At 46.6% G+C, this 19,301-nt stretch overlaps 1 protein-coding gene across 1 annotated transcript; it reads left to right on the forward strand.

Moving 5' to 3' along the window:
* The first annotated feature begins 2,166 nt into the window (after positions 1–2,166).
* mxra5a (matrix-remodelling associated 5a) lies at positions 2,167–18,719 on the forward strand. Its single transcript, XM_023997716.2, has 11 exons — positions 2,167–2,514; positions 2,714–2,936; positions 3,502–3,631; positions 5,451–5,689; positions 5,989–6,140; positions 6,355–6,838; positions 8,860–12,725; positions 12,938–13,895; positions 15,597–15,783; positions 16,058–16,200; positions 16,371–18,719. Exons 2-11 carry the CDS (start codon positions 2,743–2,745, stop codon positions 17,962–17,964), a joined length of 7,947 nt encoding a protein of 2,648 aa, XP_023853484.1. The 5' UTR covers positions 2,167–2,514; positions 2,714–2,742; the 3' UTR covers positions 17,965–18,719.
* Positions 18,720–19,301: the final 582 nt, after the last annotated feature.

Here is a 19,301-nt window from a genome sequence, read left to right on the forward strand (position 1 = left end):
ACTTTGTATTAACTTGCATTAGGCAAAGTAATGCAAGTGTACAGCCATAATTCACAATGATATCTTTCGACTCTTGGCAAAGGGTATGGTACCAGTAATTAGTCTATGAGGGGAAGGTATCATTTTGGTGGCAGGCACAATCGCCATCAATTAAGTATTTCCAATATTAATTTCATGATACATTTCTCATCTTCTTTTACAGATCTCCAGAGCGGAAATCCCAGAACATTAACCYTCATCAAATGGAATCTGCTATATGTGTATGTACGCTCTTTAGAGGATATCTTGCACAAGCTATCTAACTTTTGGGCCAGCTTGTCAAGATGACGCAATGTGTSTGGTGCTTGACCGAGGTSACTCTGTACTTCTGGTCCCCCTCTTGGCACTTTGATATTGGCCACACCTACATGTGGCTTTGGTGCAGCTGTGTGCTATTGGCTGTTGAAGTGACATGATGATGGATGTCAGGACAGGATCACGGTCTGACATATATCTCAGGCGGTTGGTCGAACACACAGGCTTCTCAGCTCTCTGACCCCCTGGGAAACTTTGAACTCTTCGCTCCTCAAGGTTGAYATGATCACACACAKYAGGTCAATAGGGTCCGCTGCCTCCCTCAGCCACAAGGCTTCCCACTGGTGGGTTAAAGGATTATTGTGAGGTCAGTCCCCAGGGATCAGGTTTTGTTTAGTTTGATTTATTCATTATAATGCTCTAATGCTAATCATCCCACTGTGCTTAATGATAGTATATAAAGGCCTTTACGTTTGCTACTGTGTTTTCTTCTTCAACAAAGCGATAGATTTCCCCTCTCCTTAATAACATCTTAGTTATTCTRTAATTAACCATCATTAAAGCTTTCCTAAGGGGTTCATGGATTCTGTCTCAGGGTAGATGTTGATGTTGTTTACTCAGCTAACTGAATGCCTGTTGTGGTCGATGCTTTAGCGAGAGAGCGAGAGCGAGTGTGCACGAGAGAGCGCACGCGAGAGAGAAACTAAGGAACAAGTCCTGTTTCAAAGATTAAACACAATTAACCCACTTGGGGTTTCTTAAATAAACACAATTATTTTAATTAAACAAGCCAAAATGCTTTCTGCAGGAGATGTCTGTGTATCGTAAATACAGTGTATTTTCCCCGCCTTCGGTATAGCACTGCATCATAAAATGAAAATGCCAATACAAGTTATGAGTTTTAATTATGCTGTATCTGCTTCTACACTAGAAAGCCAAAATAATATAATGGCATGTTAAGAGATAACACTTTGTATTAACTTGCATTAGGCAAAGTAATGCAAGTGTACAGCCATAATTCACAATGATATCTTTCCACTCTTGGCAAAAGGTATGGACCAGTAATTATTCTATGAGGGGAAGGTATCATTTAAATAAACACACAGGCTTCTCAGCTCTCTGACCCCCTGGGAAACTTTAACTTCGCTCCTCAAGGTTGACATGATCACACACAGCAGGTCAATAGGGTCCGCTGCCTCCCTCAGCCACAAGGCTTCCCATTGGTGGGTTAAAGGATTATTGTGAGGTCAGCCCAGGGATCAGGTTTCTGACTTTTATATAGACCTCACCCTACAAGCACACACACACACCACACACACACACACACACACACACACACACACACACACACACACACTGATCTGATTTACATGTTCTAAAAGTCTTTCCTATTAACAACAAATCAACTAAGGGGATATGGGGATAGATTGCCATGTGACATACTGTTTTCGTTCCTGGAATGCTTGCAAATGACACATGTGCTTGCTGATACAGTACTGTGTGTGTTGTGTGATGGAGGGGGAGATGTTAAATGACAGGGCTGTAAAACCAACATAAACTTGACCTTGGTCTGTCTGCTCCCTTCACTTAGTAGGTTACCTCACATGATGGTCTACAGTAGAGAAGTACAACAGAGAAAAGGAGTAGCCTGTGGTATCTTCCTTAATTTTTTATAAATAAATTCATGAATTTAATGAAGATAAAGTCTCAAAACAGCGATTCCTGGAAGTGGCCAACTGTCAATGGAAAAACGATATCCTTATTGTAACGACCTACTGTRGCCGATTTCAGCAGTTGCCGTCTCTTACGTCTCTCTCACTTTATTACCCCTCCTTGGGTCCTTCTGCTTCTCGAGACTGACTGTATGTTGGAAACGATTAGCCATTCACTCACCCCTCGCTGTCGGTGGAAGGCGCATCCTGCACTGTACAGTTTTGGGCAGAAGTTACATTTTATTTGCAAAGTTTCTCAAGGGGCTACACACGAAACAAAACGGATACTTCAAACAGTCTATCGAAGCCCTGTGCGCATTTCTGTCTACGGATTTTACATCGGAATTTGTTGTAACTATTTTATTCTTTGGGGAGTTTGTCATTATAGGACTGTATAACTATGGAGTTATGCGCTTCGTGAGGAGTGGCGTTGAGGAGACACMAAAGCCATGGTAAAATGGGATACAGTGAGTCTGGATCTAAATAAAAGTTTATAAAACAATCTAAGGTGAGATGTTTCATATTTTCYTTTCGGTTCAGGTCATACCATGTTTGATGTGCGTAWAGATGCGTTCATACAGAGGTCACTAATTTCGCGCATAGTCAAAACGATTTTCTCTACAGTGAAGTGTTTTGTCAGAGCTCACCTTTTCATTTGTGTTTGAGTACTACTGAAATGAGCCAATAATGAATCTGTAACCCTCCAGTGATAGGAGGTAGGAACACTTTGTGGTGGATGGATGCGCARYTGAMGATGGATTGTCCCGCCGCATTCATATTGATACTGTCSGTGCTGATGGTGCCAGTTACAAGTCTCCCCTGCCCGCGCCAGTGCACGTGTCCTCAGGCCACAGAGGTGCACTGCACGTTCCGTTCCCTGCTCGCGGTGCCCGCCGGCATACCCAGACAAGTGGAGCGCATGAACCTGGGGTAAGCCTGGTGGATTGACTCTATTCAATGACCCGCAATGAGACCATAGGCCTAAAAAACAAGCGTCGTGCACAATAACTTATACCTATAGACGTGCAGTATGTGTAAAATGTGAAGTGCATAAMGTATACGATTTGTATTTATGCATGTGCATTGTAGGCCAATAAAATTAGAGGCCTTTAGAATTGTTTACAGTTAACTTAAGTACATGTGCTGAGCATGTGCCTGAAATTAATCTCTCTGCAAGTCACAAGTAAATGTGCATAATGCAATATGCCTACAGTGAAGTCTGATGTAATCTTATTATATGCTTATTATATACCCCATGCTTTTTACTGAGTCATTTTACATATGAGCTATTTCTTAAAAATAACAGAAAGGCCCACCCATTGTATATGTTCCCAACTGCCACCTTTATTGACAATGTTATGATTTTAAGTTCAGTCGTGTCTTTAGCCATTTCTTCTTATACAGTCAGAAACGAAGGCACGTCGCTCCACAAAGAACACGTCAAATAAGTTAATAGTCAGTCATGAATTGCTTGTGTCGTCGTTGTTTCCTGTAGGTTTAACACCATAAACCATGTGACTCAGACCTCTCTGGCTGGGTTGAGGAAGCTGGAGCTTCTGATGATGCATGGGAACGATCTCCACAACATTCCCAACGGGGCCTTCAGGGATCTCATGTCCTTACAGGTAYAAATCAAATCAAATGTTATTTGTCACATGCGCTGAATACAACAGGTGTGGACCTTACAGGGAAATGCTTAGTTACAAGCCCTTAACCAACAATGCAGTTTTAAGAAAAATAAGTGTTAAGTAAAATATTAAATAAAAAATAATTCAAGAGCAGCAGTAAAATAACAGTAGCGAGGCTATATACAGGGGGTAGCACACATTACAAATAGTCCGGGTAGCCATTTGATTACCTGTTCAGGAGTCTTATGGCTTGGGGGTAAAAACTGTTGAGAAGCCTTTTTGTCCTAGACTTGGCACTCTGGTACCGCTTGCCATGCAGTAGTAGAGAGAACAGTCTGTGGCTGGGGTCTTTGACAATTTYTAGGGCCTTCCTCTGACACCGCCTGGTATAGAGGTCCTGGATGGCAGTAAGTTTGGCCCCAGTGATGTACTGGGCCGTACGCACTACCCTCTGTAGTGCCTTGCGGTCGGAGGTTGAGCAGTTTCCATACCAGGCWGTGATGCAACCAGTCAGGATGCTCTCAATGGTGCAGCTGTATAACTTTTTGAGGCTCTGCCAAGTCTTTTCAGTCTCCTGAGGGGGAATAGGCTTTGTCATGCCCTCTTCACAACTGTCTTGGTGTGTTTGGACCATGATAGTTTGTTGGTGATGTGGACACCAAGGAACTTGAAGCTTTCAACCTGCTCCACTAGAGAGGTTGTTATCCTGGCACCACACGGCCAGGTCTCTGACCTCCTCTGTATAGGCTGTCTCATCGTTGTCGGCAAACTTAATGATGGTGTTGGAGTCGTGCCTGGCTATGCAGTCATGAGTGAACAGGGAGTACAGGAGGGGACATAGCACCGATCCCTGAGGGGACCCCGTGTTGAGGATCTGCGTGGCAGATGTATTGTTACCTACCCTTACCACCTGGGTAAGCACCTGCCTGTCAGGTAGTCCAGGATCCAGTTGCAGAGGATGGTGTTTAGTACCAGGGTCCTTAGCTTAGTGATGGGCTTTGATGGTACTATGTTGTTGAACGCTGAGCTGTAGTTAATGAATAGCATTCTCACGTAGGTGTTCCTTTTGTCCAGGTGGGAAAGGGCGGGAAAGGGCAGTGTGGAGTGCAATAGAGATTGCATCATCTGTTGATCTGTTGGGTGGGTCTAGGGTTTCTGGGATAATGGTGTAGATGTGAGCCATTACCAGCCTTATTAAGCACTTCATGGCTGGCTACAGACGTGAGTGCTATGGGTCGGAAGTCTAAATGTCATTGAAGACACTTGCCAGTTGGTCAGCGCATGCTTGGAGTACACGTCCAGGTACTACGTCTGTGAATGTTGACCTGTTTAAAGGTCTTACTCACATCGGCTACGGAGAGCGTGATCACACAGTCATCCGGAACAGCTGATGCTCTCATGCATGCTTCAGTGTTGCTTGCCTCGAGGCAAGCATAGAAGTAATTTAGCTCGTCTAGTAGGCTCGTGTCATTGGGCAGCTCATGGCTGTGCTTCCAGTAATAAACAGGAAATGTTGATTAACATGAAATATCACCTCAGTACTGTAAAGTAGGTTATACAGTATAGTACCAGGAAATTGTTCCATTCTATTATTATATTCTACTCTATTTTACTATAATCTATTCCAGAGTTACCCAAACTCGGTCCTGCACCCTGGGGCCCCCCTGAGTGCACGTTTAGTTTTTTTTGCCTAGAACTACACAGCTGTTTTCAAATAATCAAAGTTTGATGATGAGTTGGTTATTTGAAGTTTGGGAAACCCTGCTCTATTCTATTAGGATGTTAACTCCCTTACCTCTGCCTTTCTTCCCCTCAGATGCTGAAGATGAGCTATAACAAACTGAAGGAGATCAACAGACACACTCTCCAGGGTCTGTGGTCTCTGACCAGACTCCACCTGGACCACAACCATCTGGAGTTCATTCACCCAGACACCTTCCAGGGCCTCACCTCCCTACGTCTCCTACAGCTGGAGGGGAACAGACTGCAGCAGCTCCACCCCTCTACCTTTTCCACCTTCTCCATGATGGGACACTTCCACGTCTCCACCCTCAGGTGAAGCCGAGCATGATGAACTACAGTACCCATAATGCTCTGGACAATATTTTATCAGTTTTATCTTAGTATCGGGCACTTTCTCAATTCATCTTTCCTCGATTCTTTGCGTCCTCTCTCCTCACCGTCTTCTCAAAACCCATAGTAGAAGGTCAGAGGRGTGGGACCTTCTCTAATGCAGTTGAAAATGAGGCACGGAAAAAGGATGTGAGGAATCACGGAAGGAGGAATTGAGATGGAGCCAAGATGTTTGAAGCTAACGTTATAATGTCCCTCCTGTCTCCTTATCGATTCATCAGGCACCTGTACCTGTCGGAGAACAGGCTGACCTCGCTGCCCCAGAAGCTGCTGGGAGGAATGCCCCAGTTGGAGAACCTCTTCCTGCATGGGAACCCCTGGACATGTGACTGCAGGATGAAGTGGTTCCCCGACTGGGACAAAAACTCACCAGGTTATGTATTTTATTTACCAGCTACTCAGTGAATGTATGTATTTGTCAGTGATGGCAGATACAATTGGATCAATGCTCAAAGCATAATGCAGCTGTCATTTTACACATTTGTGCCTTGAAAATGTATGTCCAAAACCTAACCAACCTTCACACTCGGAATTCCAAACATCGGATAATGATGTTAATGTTCCCCCTCGTCTTCCTTTCTTTATAGGTGTGCTGAAGTGTAAAAAGGACAGGGCCTACCCAGGAGGTCAGCTCTGCCTTATGTGTTACTCCCCAAAGAACTTACGAATGAAAGAAGTCCTGGGCCTGGACACACTGGGCTGCTCCAGCCCCGTTATCACCTCCCCTGATCAACCTACGACCCCAGAGGACACAGAGACCGAGGTCATGACCCTGGAGGAGTTCAAGGGGCCATTTGGCAACATTACCTTAGGCCTGACGGACGAACATGGGAACAAAGTGGATCTGGAGTGCAGCGTCGGAGAGCCCCGCAGAGAGTTGTCTAAGGTCAGCTGGGAGCAGGTCAACCCGCTGCAGCTGGCCTCTAATGTGAGTATCTCCGTGGATCTGGAGTGTCCCATCAACAGGGACGATTATGAGAGACTCTGGAAGCTGATCGCCTACTAYAGCGACACGCCCGCTCACCTGCAGAGAGAGATCATGCTGACTAAGGAGCCGGTGCCCAGCTACAGGTAGGCTGGATTAAGAAACCGCTTTTTAACTGATCATTATGGGCCAAATTCCAACTTCTACTTGAGTAACATTTTCACTTAGTCATGCATTGAGATCAATGCACGTGAACGTTTGTGGAAGTTAGGATTTGCCCATATGTGATTTTATTTGTTCATTTCAGATTGGTCCTCAATACAGAGCACAGTTGTCAAACTCATTTTCCCCAAGGGCCACATTCAGTCTTCACTGAGTTCCGGAGGGCCACACTTAAAATATATTGTATTTCCTTGCCATCAAAATGTGCCAAAAGTTGTCCTCACTCTATTTTTCGATGCTCCCTGACTGTCTAGCTTTCGTTTCGATGACTGTTAGCTAGCTGGACAGAGTGAAGGTAAATGTAGGTCCATTATCATTTCTACACAGTCTTGATTTGGTTTTAGTCAATTTAAATATTGATTGAGATTGTTTTTTTCCCACAAAAATAAATAAATATACAGTACCAGTCAAAAGTTTGGACACATCTACTCATTCCAGGGTTTTTCTTTGATTTTTATATTTTCTACTTTGTAGAATAATAGTGAAGACATCAACACTATTAAATAACACATATGGAATCATGTAGTAACCAAAAAAGTGTTAAACAAATGAAAATATATTTGATTCTTTAAAGTAGCCACCCTTTGCCTTGATGACAGCTTTGCACACTCTTGGCATTCTCTCAACCAGCTTCATGAGTTAGTCACCTGGAATGCATTTCAATTACCAGGTGTGCCTTGTTAAAAGTTCATTTGTGGAATTTCTTTCTTTCTTAATGCGTTTGAGCCAATCAGTTTGGAAAATTTCAAGAACTTTTAAAATTTCTTCAAGTGCAGTCGCAAAAACCATCAAGTGCTATGATGAAACTGGCTCTCATGAGGACCGCCACAGGAAAGGAAGACCCAGAGTTACCTCTGCTGCAGAGGATAAGTTCATTAGAGTTACCAGCCTCAGAAATTGCTGCCCAAATAAATGCTTCACAGAGTTCAAGTAACAGACACATCTCAACATCAACTGGTCAGAGGAGACTGCGTGAATCAGGCCTTCATGGTCAAATTTCTGCAAAGAAACCACTACTAAAGGACACAAATAAGAAGAAGAGACTTGCTTGGGCCAAGAAACACTAGCAATGGACATTAGACCAGTGGAAATCTGTCCTTTGGTCTGATGAGTATAAATGTTAGATTTTTGGTTCCAACCATTGTGTCTTTGTGAGACGCAGAGTAGGTGAACGGATGATTTCACATGTGTGGTTCCCACCGTGAAGTGGGATGGTGTGGGGGTGATTTGCTGGTGACGGATTTAGAATTCAAGTCACACTTAACCAGCATGGCTACCACAGCATTCTGCACCGATACGCCATCCCATCTGGTTTGCACTTAGTGGGACTATCATTTGTTTTTCAACAGGACAATGACCCAAAACACACCTGCAGGCTGTGTAAGGGCTATTTGACCAAGATGGAGAGTGATGGAGTACTGCATCAGATGACCTGGCCTCCATAATCACCCGACCTCAACCAAATTGAGATGGTTTGGGATGAGTTGGACGGCAGAGTGAAAGAAAAGCAGCCAACAAGTGCTCAGCATATGTGGGAACTCCTTCAAGACTGTTGGAAAAGCATTCCAGGCGAAGCTGGTTGAGAGAATGCCAAGAGTGTGCAAAGCTGTCATCGAGGCAAAGGGTGGCTACTTTGGAGAATCTCCAATATATAATCTATGTTGATTTGTTTAACACTTTTTTGGTTACTACATGATTCCATATGTGTTATTTAATCATTCTGATGTCTTCACTATTATTCTACAGGGTAGAAAATAGTAAAAATAAAGAAAGATTAGTAGGTGTGTTCAAACTTTTGACTGGTACTGTATATATTAATAATAATCAAACCACCCGCAGGCCGGATTGAATGGGCCTTGAGTTCAATACGTGATATAGAACATCTAATTTCATACTGCTATGTTATGTGTTTTTTTCTAATAAACTCAAACTTCTTGATCTCCAGGTACAGGCAGGACCTGGAGAGAGACGCGTTGTACTACACAGGGGTTAAGGCTAACATGGTAGCTCAACCATCCTGGCTGATGCAGAGCTCTGTGGACCTGCAGCTGAACAGGCCCCAGTCCACTGGGAAGAGCGTCAAGCTGATCCTCAGCACCCACCTCACACAGACCGTGGAGCCTGAGCTGGAGCGCAGACAACGCAGGACATGGGTCATGATAGAGAACACAAACRCTACCAGGACGRYGCTGAGTGTTGTAGTGGGCAGCSCTGCTGTAATRGACTGTAACGTGTTGAGCTCAGGAGACACRGTGGTTCGCTGGATGCTGCCAGACGGGACCCAGCTGGAGGCACCGTACAGCAGCCCAGACAACAGGGTGTCAGTGTCGAGCACCGGCAGGTTGGATATTAAAGCTGTAGGACACTCAGACTCRGGGATATATTACTGTATCGCCCAGGTCTCTGACGACCTCAGTGTCCTCCCTTTCCGCCTGACGGTCGAGGAGTCCTCCAGTCCTCCCCCTCTTGGAGGGGATGAGACGGCGCCTACCCTCGTAGAGGGGTTCACCGGTGTCCCTCTCACTCTGAACTGTGTCGTGTCTGGCTCTCCTGACCCTGAGATTAACTGGATCCTTCCTGACAGCAACATAGTGAGTCACAGAGTCAACTCTTCTAGAGCGCTGGTGTATTCCAACGGAACTCTGAGAGTCCCAGAGAGTCGACTGACAGACAGTGGATATTATAAGTGTGTGGCGATGAACCAGCATGGTGTGTATTCCCTGGCTACTAAGGTGACTCTCACCAGACAGTTAGGAGCAGAGATGCGACCACTGAGGAGAATGAGGCCACAGTCCGCTTCAGGGGTCAACACCAGGGTCAAAGCCCCCATGGAGAACACTGAGGAGGCATCAGGGGACAATGAGGACGCACAGGAGGAAGTCCCCTCCTCCTCTTCCTCCTCATCCTCATCCCTGAGCCGTGTGGAGCTAATGAATCGGCGGAGAGGTCAAAGTTCAAACAGGGGTGGTGGACATCCATTTAGAAACACATGGAGGCGACCTGCTGTACCTAGRAAAGCAACCACGACAGGGACAAATGATGAAGACAAGAAAAACACAGTGGGGACGAGGAGGAGGATTAACGTGGCAAACAAAAATATAGACCCGGAGAAGTGGGCGGACATTTTGGCCAAAATCCGTGACAAGAACGGACAGGGTAACACTATCATAACACCCAGCTCAACTCACCTCACCACAAAGAAGAGTCAGGAGTCAACAACAACRGCCAGCGCTAAGCAGACAGAGTCTCCGGACAACATAGAGGGATCAATAGACGACCTCCACGAGGAAGTGGAGAAAGAGCCATACACACCCACTATTATACCGCACACACCCACTCAACACACTACTTACACCACAGACTCCGATGCGGATACAGGCACAAATCATGCCCGTTTCACGCAGCCGGTCACAGAGCCTGTCACATCTGTTCCCCAGCAGCTCAGTAACACTGTCACACACACAAATTCGCAAGGCAGGCACACAGTCACACCCACACACTCCCAGATCCTGGGTCAGCTGCGTGTGAACGTCTGGACCAGTTCTTCATACCACGATTCTTTACAAGGAGAAAATCAAAGCACCACCCCCACCGCTTTGGCTACAGATGGTGACGCGGTTACAGAGTCTGATATCTCACCCACATCTGAGGATAATCAGGGGGCGGAAGACGCTAACGAACCCAGTGTTGTTAACAGCTATAATGAAGGAGGTGACGCATATTTAGACAGAGCTGAACTTGACCCATCACTCACCACCGCCACAGTTAGAGGGTACTCTGAATCGGAAACAGAGAGCGATGGATTTAATCACTCTCTCACTGAGACTCGGAGCACAACTGCTAAACTAGAAACACATGCACAGCTAAAGCAGCAAACAACGTCGAATATAACCCATCTTCCACTCACCACTCCCTCTCCCACAACCGAGCTCACTTCAGCTGTGAATATGAGGAAGGAAACTCCAGGTGAGGTGGCTACTCGACTCAGAAACCAGAACTCCAGGAGAAGGAACGGGGGTGGGGGCAGGAGAAGAAGGCCCAATACGGGTAGAAAGAAGCCAAAGCCTAATAATCCGTTGAGAAGTGATTCTACAACCTCAGCCACACCTAAGGACGCCCTCCCAATAACTACCAAGGCAACCACTGCCACGTGGATTAAAATAGAAACSTTCGACAAGGCCAAAAGCATGACGGACAGGTTTAATACCGCAGTTCCATCGACGGGCAGCCAAGCAACGTCATCAGGCAGAGTGAGTCACGAAGAGAACACAGGAGTCTCTTTATACCAAGACAGGATTGACCCTTCRGTGAAGCCTACAACTCGAAAGGGCACCCTTTCACCACACGCCAAACCACKGTTCAGGAGCACACCAGCCCCACTGGCGTCTCCCACAACCTCTTTAACAGAAACATATAAACAATCATCCCAGAGTAGCCATCACAGATCATCCCCAGAAAGAGCCTCTCAGACTCCGAACACTCAGAGCCCAGTCCCAGAGCACTCGGTTGTGCACACGACAGCCAGTCAGGGGAAATTTACAAGCGTCCCCCTTCCTGCAGTTAAACCAACCGAGACAACACAAAGAGGAGGCAGCGATACTGTAGACCTTCACCCTGTTCCAAGTCCTGACAAGTCCCCGGAGAACCGCAACACTCGACCGGGACTGCTACCAGATGGACAGCTCAACACACCAGACAATCGATATACAACAGGTACGACGGAGGTTAAAAAAGTGCCGGTCAAAGAGATTGACAGCGTGTCCCCGTCTATCCGGCATGAAATAACCAGTGCACACGGCACAACACACGCCCCGGGTGCCTCAACAAAAGAGCCCTTTCATGAAGAGGTAGAACATGAGAAGGCTCGGGTTAGTACCACTGAAATGCCGGTGACATCTGAAAGCTCTTATCACGGATCTGATCCTTCTAAAACAGTCACTGTTAAGCCCGGAACAACCTTTGATGGGCACTATAACATCAGAGAAAGCACATCCACCACAGGCAAAGCCCGAACACCAGTGGAAAATGTTGCCGTTTCTTTTGCTGCTACTACAACAAAGGATGTTACTCCAACTATGTCACCTGTCACCTCCACATCAGTTAGGGCATCTGTAGTTTTCCCCTCTAGGGTGAAGCCTCAGATCCCTGTACTAAACACTCCATCCACTAGGGTCAGGACCCAACCTTCGTCCAGAACAGTGGAGGCTCCCTCCAACTCCAACCACATCCCAGACAGTCACAGAGAGAGAGTCCTCATCTCTCAACCCGACCAGAGGAACAACCCGATCCTCAACAGAGGAGACTCCATCCTAATCACCAGATCTGACCCCAACAGACAACCACCACCAGCCGACTCCCACACCACTACTAAACTAGAGTCAACTGACATCAGACCTGATCCAGTCACCGGTGTTAAACCAACCACCACAGAACCCAGAACACCCCACAGGCACAGGACAGTCACAAACACAAACACCCAGATGGTCAAACAGACGACCACTACAACCACTCTCACTCCCACCACCACAATGAGCGTTTCTCAGACTTCATTAGTGTCTTCATCGAAGCCTCAGAGTCCGTCCAGTGGGGGCCAGAGGACAGAGACCCCTACCCAGACACAGGGGTTATCAGGTGGGGTGTCGGGAGGTGGTGAGAGACCCTCCGTAGCAGGACCTGCTGTAAGAGGGAAGCCCCGGATCACCAATGTGGATGTGCAGACAGTGACAGTGAATGCAGAGATGGATGCACAGCTGCCCTGTGTGGCTGTAGGGGAGCCCAAGCCTTTCCTCTCCTGGACGAGAGTCTCCACTGGTATGTATAACAGTACTTCCGTTTCTGTTCTCCCCTCTTCATAGAACATCCGCCTGTTAATGTAACAAAAAAAGGAGAATCCTATTTGTCATGATATAAGCTATGCTCCATTCTTGTGTTTCAACAGACAACATGTTGTAGAAGTAATCCTTTATCTGCATTGTTTTAATCTGCTCGATGTCTTGAAACACACATTATTTTCATTCATGCAGGAGCGACAGTAGCCCAGAACACTCGGGTCCAGAGGTTCGAGGTCCATCCCAACGGCACGTTTATCATCCGTAACAGCCAGCCCCAGGACCGAGGCCAGTACCTCTGTATGGTCCAGAACCAGTATGGCGTGGACAAGATGGTGGTCTCCCTGATGGTCCTGGCCCAGCATCCCAGAGTGCTCCAGCCGCGCTACCGCGATGCTACCGTGTACCACGGAGACGGCATCGATTTGGAGTGCCAGGTACAGGGACATCCCATGCCCCGGGTCACCTGGGTGCTGCCTGACAGGGTCCACCTCACTGCCCCCCCAGCCCCGGGCCCTGACAACCCAGCCAGTGGCCCCCAGCCCGGCCCTCAGTCTGGCCCCAAGCGCGTGGACCTCCTCGGTAACGGTACTCTCCGGATAACCCAGGCCAGCTACACAGACAGAGGGATCTATAAATGTATCGGCAGCAGCGTGGCGGGAGCCGATACAGTCTCTGTCCGTCTCCATGTGGCAGCCTTGGCTCCAGTCATCCAACAACCTCGCTATGAGAACATGTCCCTCCCCGAGGGCAGCACGGCCTACATCCACTGCACCGCCAAAGGAGCCCCTATGCCCATCATCCGCTGGACCACGCCCGACGGAGTCCAGCTCCTCACCTCGCAGTTCGTCAACGGCCGTCATTTCTTTGTCTTCCCCAACGGGACCCTGTACATCCGTGGGCTAGGCCAAGGCGATGCGGGGAGATATGAGTGTGTGGCCAGTAATGCGGTAGGAGCCTCCAGGAGAACCAGCATTCTGACAGTACTGAGACTCCCATCCTCCACTAAGGCCAGGATTACCTCCTCGTCTCCCCAGAGGACTGACGTGGTCTATGGGGGGCTGCTGAGGCTCGACTGCATTGCCACAGGAAAACCAGAGCCCAGGATCGTCTGGAGGACCCCCTCTAAGAAACTAGTGGATTCCCAGTACAGGTATGCATCCTCTGGCATCTTTTTCACTCACTGTCTAATATGCACTACAGGCCATTGTCTGTATGTACAGTRCTTTGTACAGTACTTTTTCCACATTTTGTTTTGTTACAGCCTGAATTTAAAATGGATTAAATTGAGATTTTATGTCACTGGCCTACACAAAATATCCCATTATGTCAGCGTGGAATTATGTTTTTAGACATTTAAAAAAATATATTAAAAAGGAAAAGCTGAAATGTCTTGAGTCAATAAGTATTCAACCCATTTGTTATGGCAGGAAAAAGTCACATAATAAGTTGCATGGTCTGTGTGCAATAATAGTGTTTAACGTGATTTGTGAATGACTACCACGTCTCTGTATCCCACACATACAATTATCTATAAAGTCCCTCAGTCGAGCAATGAATTCAAACACCGATTCAATCACAAAGACCAGGGATGCCAGGGACCACCAATGCTTTGCAAAGAAGAGCACCTATTAGTAGATGAGTAAAGATTTAAAAAGCAGACGTTGAATATCCCTTTGAGCATGGTGAAGTTATTAATTACACTTTGGATGGTGTATCAGTACACCCAGTCGCTACAAAGATACAGGCGTCCTTCCTGCCAGAGAGGAAGGAAACCGCTCAGGAATTTCACCACGAGGCCAATGGTGACTGTGATAGGAGAAAACTGAGGATGGATCAACAACATTGTAGTTACTCCACAATACTAACCTAAATTACAGAGTGAAAAGAAGGAAGCCTGTTCAGAATTAAAATGTTCCAAAATATGCATCCTGTTTGCAAAAAATGTGGCAAAGAAATTCACTTTATGTCCTGAATACAAAGCGTTATGTTTGGGGAAAATCCAACACAACACATCACTGAGTACCACTCATCATATTTTCAAGTTATGATAGAAAGAGATGGAAATAGAGCTAACCACAGGCAAAATCCTAGAGGAAAGCCTGGTTCAGTCTGCTATCCAACAGACACTGGGAGACAAATTCACCTTTCAGTAGGACAATAACCTAAAACACAAGGCCAAATATACACTAGAGTTGCTTACSAAGAATGTTCCTTAGTGGCCTAGTTACAGTTTAGACTTAAATCGGCTTGAAAATGTATGGCAAGACTTGAAAATGGCTGTCTAGAAATGATCAACAACCAATTTAACAAAGCTTGAAGAATTATTTAAATAATGATGTGCAAATATTGTATAATCCAGGTGTGCAAAGCTCTTAGAGACTCACCCAGAAAGACTCACAGCTGTAATCGCTGCCAAAGGTGCTTCTAACATGTATTGACTCAAGGGTGTGAATACTTATGTAAATGAAATATGTGTGTATTTTATTTTCAATATATTAGCAAAAATTTCTAAAAACATGTTTACACTTTGTCATTATGGGGTATTGTGTGTAGACGAGTGGGGAAAAAATATATTGAATCCATTTTGGATTCAGGCTGTAACACAACAAAATGTGGAATAAGTCAAAGGGTATGAATACTTTATGACGGCACTGTATGTCAACTATCATCATCAGATGTTATCATGAATGAGAAGGTTTACTGTGAAATCATACAGGGGCACATTTTCTATTCCCTAAAGGTTAGCTGAAAAAAACATTTAAAAAATACCTAAAATGGTTGCTATTAACAGCAGGACAGCAGGATTTACTGTTATAAAAACAACTTGTTTTTGTTGGGGGGGGGGGTTCAGCTTCGACCCCAGAATAAAGGTGTTCACCAACGGTTCTCTGGCCATCCAGGCCATGACAGAGAAAGATGATGGGGACTACCTGTGTGTGGCCCGAAACAAGATGGGGGACGACTACATGCTTCTGAGGGTTAGCGTGCTGACCAAGCCGGCCAAGATTGAGCAGAAGCAGCTGCTGGCCAGTCAGAAGGTCTGTCTTTTGTCTTAGGTTTCTATGTAAATAATGGGCCACATCCCAAATGGCACCCTATTCCCTGTACAGTGCACTACTTTTGACCAGAGCCCTATGGGCCTTAGTGAAAAAGAGTGTACTATATAGGGGTTAGGTTGCCATATGGGGCAGAACCTTGGTGTTCTTAATGTGATATTTGAATGTGTTGCATGTAAGTGTCATGCAAATATTTCGGCTTGATTTTCTGTCTAATGTACGATTGGATAGACAAGAAATATCTTTGAATCTGAAGGTGATGTACGGAGGAGACCTGAAGGTGGACTGTATAGCGTCTGGCCTCCCCAACCCTGAGATCCGCTGGGCTCTGCCGGACGGCACCATGATCAACACACTGAAACAGACGGATAGTAGGGCTAGAGGTGGCCGCACCCGCAGGTACTTGCTATTTGTTGAATCACATCTAACTTCACACGTACCGTAATATGTTATTGAATCACATAATACAGTATTTACACACAATCTGTTATTGAAGCACATTAACTGCATAGTCGATAAGGATCACAGTACAATTTTCAAACAATCACCCAACCCCTCCCACCCCCCAGATACGTAGTGTTCGACAACGGGACGTTGTACGCCAACGACGTGGGGATGAGAGAGGAAGGAGACTACACCTGCTACGCTGAGAACCAGATAGGGAAGGATGAGATGAAGGTTCACGTCAAGGTGGTGGCRGACCCTCCGATCATCAGAGACAAAACTCAAAGCCCTGAAGTCATCAGGGTTCTTTATGGGGAGACCGTGTCTCTGAAGTGCAGCGCCAAGGGAGAGCCGACACCAGTCGTCACATGGCTCTCCCCCACTAACCGGGCCATTGCCTCCTCCTCTGATAAGTACCAGGTCCATAATGATGGTACATTAGTGGTCCAGAAGGCACAAGGCTTTGATGCTGGTAACTACACCTGCACAGCTAGGAACAGTGCTGGCCAGGACAGCAAAGTCACCAGGGTGGACGTCCTTGTGATGCCGCCAACCATCAACGGACTGAGAGGTATGGTCAACACTATCAGAGTGACGGCTATAAGGGACCAACGCACCATGCTGGCCTGTGAGGCCGTGGGGACACCCATCCCCCAGATCATGTGGGTGTTACCGGAGAACGTCATTCTCCCKGCGCCATACTACGGCAGCAGAATGACGGTGCATCGTAACGGTACGTTGGATATACGTTCGCCGAAGGGGACCGACTCGGCTCAGCTGGCCTGCATCGCACGCAACGAGGGCGGGGAGGCCAGGCTGATGGTCCACCTGGAGGTTAGAGAGATGGTAGAGAGGCCGCAGCTCAGAGGGCCCAAAACAGAGAGCCTCTCTCTAACGGTAGGTGGTACCATGACCCTGAACTGCTCCTTTGAAGGAGGCGCAGCACCCCCAACGGTAACCTGGATCCTCCCTAATGGTTCCCCCCTCATGAGCGGTGCCCAGTTCTCCAAGTTCTTCCACCGACCTGACGGCTCCTTGGTCATCACTAACCCCTCTGTCTCTGAGAGTGGGATGTACCGTTGCCTGGCGAGGAATGTAGCCGGGCTAGTGGAACGTACTATTACTTTAGCCCCGGAGAGAAAACCAGAGATCAATAACCGCTACAACTCCCCCATCAGTATTATGAATGGGGAGAGCCTCCAACTCCACTGTCTCTCCACGGGGGACCCCCTCCGGCTGACGTGGACCCTGCCCAGTGGGGTGGTCCTGGGGCGGCCACAGAGAGCCGGTCGCTACGCCGTCCTAGCCAATGGAACGCTCGCCATCCAGCAGGCGTCCGTCTACGACCGCGGCTCCTACGTCTGCCGAGCGGCCAACGAGTACGGCAGCGCCCTGCTCTCCGTGCCCGTCATCGTCATCGCGTACCTGCCTCGCATCACCAATGGCCCGCCTCCCGTGATATACGCCCGCCACGGCGTGGCGGTCCAGCTGAACTGTGTTGCCACGGGGATCCCCCGAGCTGAGATTGCCTGGGAGACGCCGGATAGGACGCGGCTAGCGGTCAGTGCCCAGCCACGCCTCTTTGGCAACAAGTACCTCCACCCACAAGGCTCTCTCATCATCCAGAACCCCACACAGAGAGACCAGGGCTTCTACAAATGCACCGCCAGGAACGCRATAGGGGTCGATACTAAAGCCACCTATCTACATGTGTTCTGATTAGCCTGAGACAAATAGGTTTTCATCATATGCCCAAGAAACTGCCAAAGGAGCTGAGCACAGCCGATACTTTTCATCCATCCACATGATGTTGGAGAGCCTTTGAATCACTGTCAATGCAAAGTAAAGATACACTTTCCAACTGGTAGCTAAACAAACGAGCGACTGTGTATGCAGTAGCTGTTCTCTATCTGTCCTGTGACATCATCCAAGGCCATGTTTCAGCTGCGTTTCAACAACCATTTTGTGACAAAGCCGTTTTTCACTCATCAACAAACACTTTGCTCTGAAGGACTTTAAATCTTCTGCGCTGACCATGACAATTTATGTCAAACTGTTTTGAGAAGCATAGCTAAATATCTTCTTATGTTTCGATTAATGAAAATATTCTAAATGATACAGAAAATAACCAGTATTGCTGAAATGAGGACGATTTCAGGGGCCTAAGCAACAATGGCTGGTGTTTGAATAACTGCTTCACAGCCATCCATATCATCTTACTATCTTAACAAAAAGTATTTTTAAGGACTTGTAACCCTGCTATTTACAGGTGAGACTCACACATTACCGTTACTGTGATGATTGTACATGCAATGTGGTTTAGATCTGATTGCAACTCTCATAGGTGTCAACATCAACTCATAAAATAATACTAATATGTTTTTACATGCCCTCATTATTAAATTATTTGTCTTTAAAAGACTCTGATTTATAGGAATTTTACACATTTTTAATAAAGAGAAGCTCAAAATCCATCGAAATCTTGTAGAATATTACTTATATAAGTTTGAGAAAAGACTATGGATGCGCCCCAAATAWTGCACTATGTAGGAAATAGGGTGTGATTTGAGATAGAACCGTAGTTTATGGGCCCYGGTCAAAAGTAGCGCACTACAAAGGGAATAGGGTGCAATTTGGGAAGGGAGTAAGAATTTAGAACTAGGTCACGACAGATTAGGGATCTGTCTTCCAAGAGTAAACATTTTCAAACGTAGCTCTGGGAATTATTATACAGTCATGGTCCCTCTCTTGCTAAAAGGAGAACCATCTGGTTGTGTGGGGGAAATCCCCTGTTAGTTCACTGGTTTCCCTCTGAAAGAATTCCCGCTTGAACTATACAGACTTAATTGTAATCAGCTTTCATGATTGATGAAWTCCACTCACAACTTGAAGTGGTGCAGTACCGCTGCAAGAGGGATGRCATAGAAAATGTGTTTATTTGACTATTGATGGACCTGCTCTTCAGGAAATGGCCCGTACATTTGCCTGTTGAGCCCGAATAAATCTTCCCTCTTTTGTTTCAGATAATCGAAGAAATAAAGGCTTTAGCGGTCTCT

This window comes from Salvelinus sp. IW2-2015, linkage group LG12 (assembly GCF_002910315.2).
Source record: "Salvelinus sp. IW2-2015 linkage group LG12, ASM291031v2, whole genome shotgun sequence".
Classification (NCBI taxonomy): domain Eukaryota; kingdom Metazoa; phylum Chordata; class Actinopteri; order Salmoniformes; family Salmonidae; genus Salvelinus; species Salvelinus sp. IW2-2015.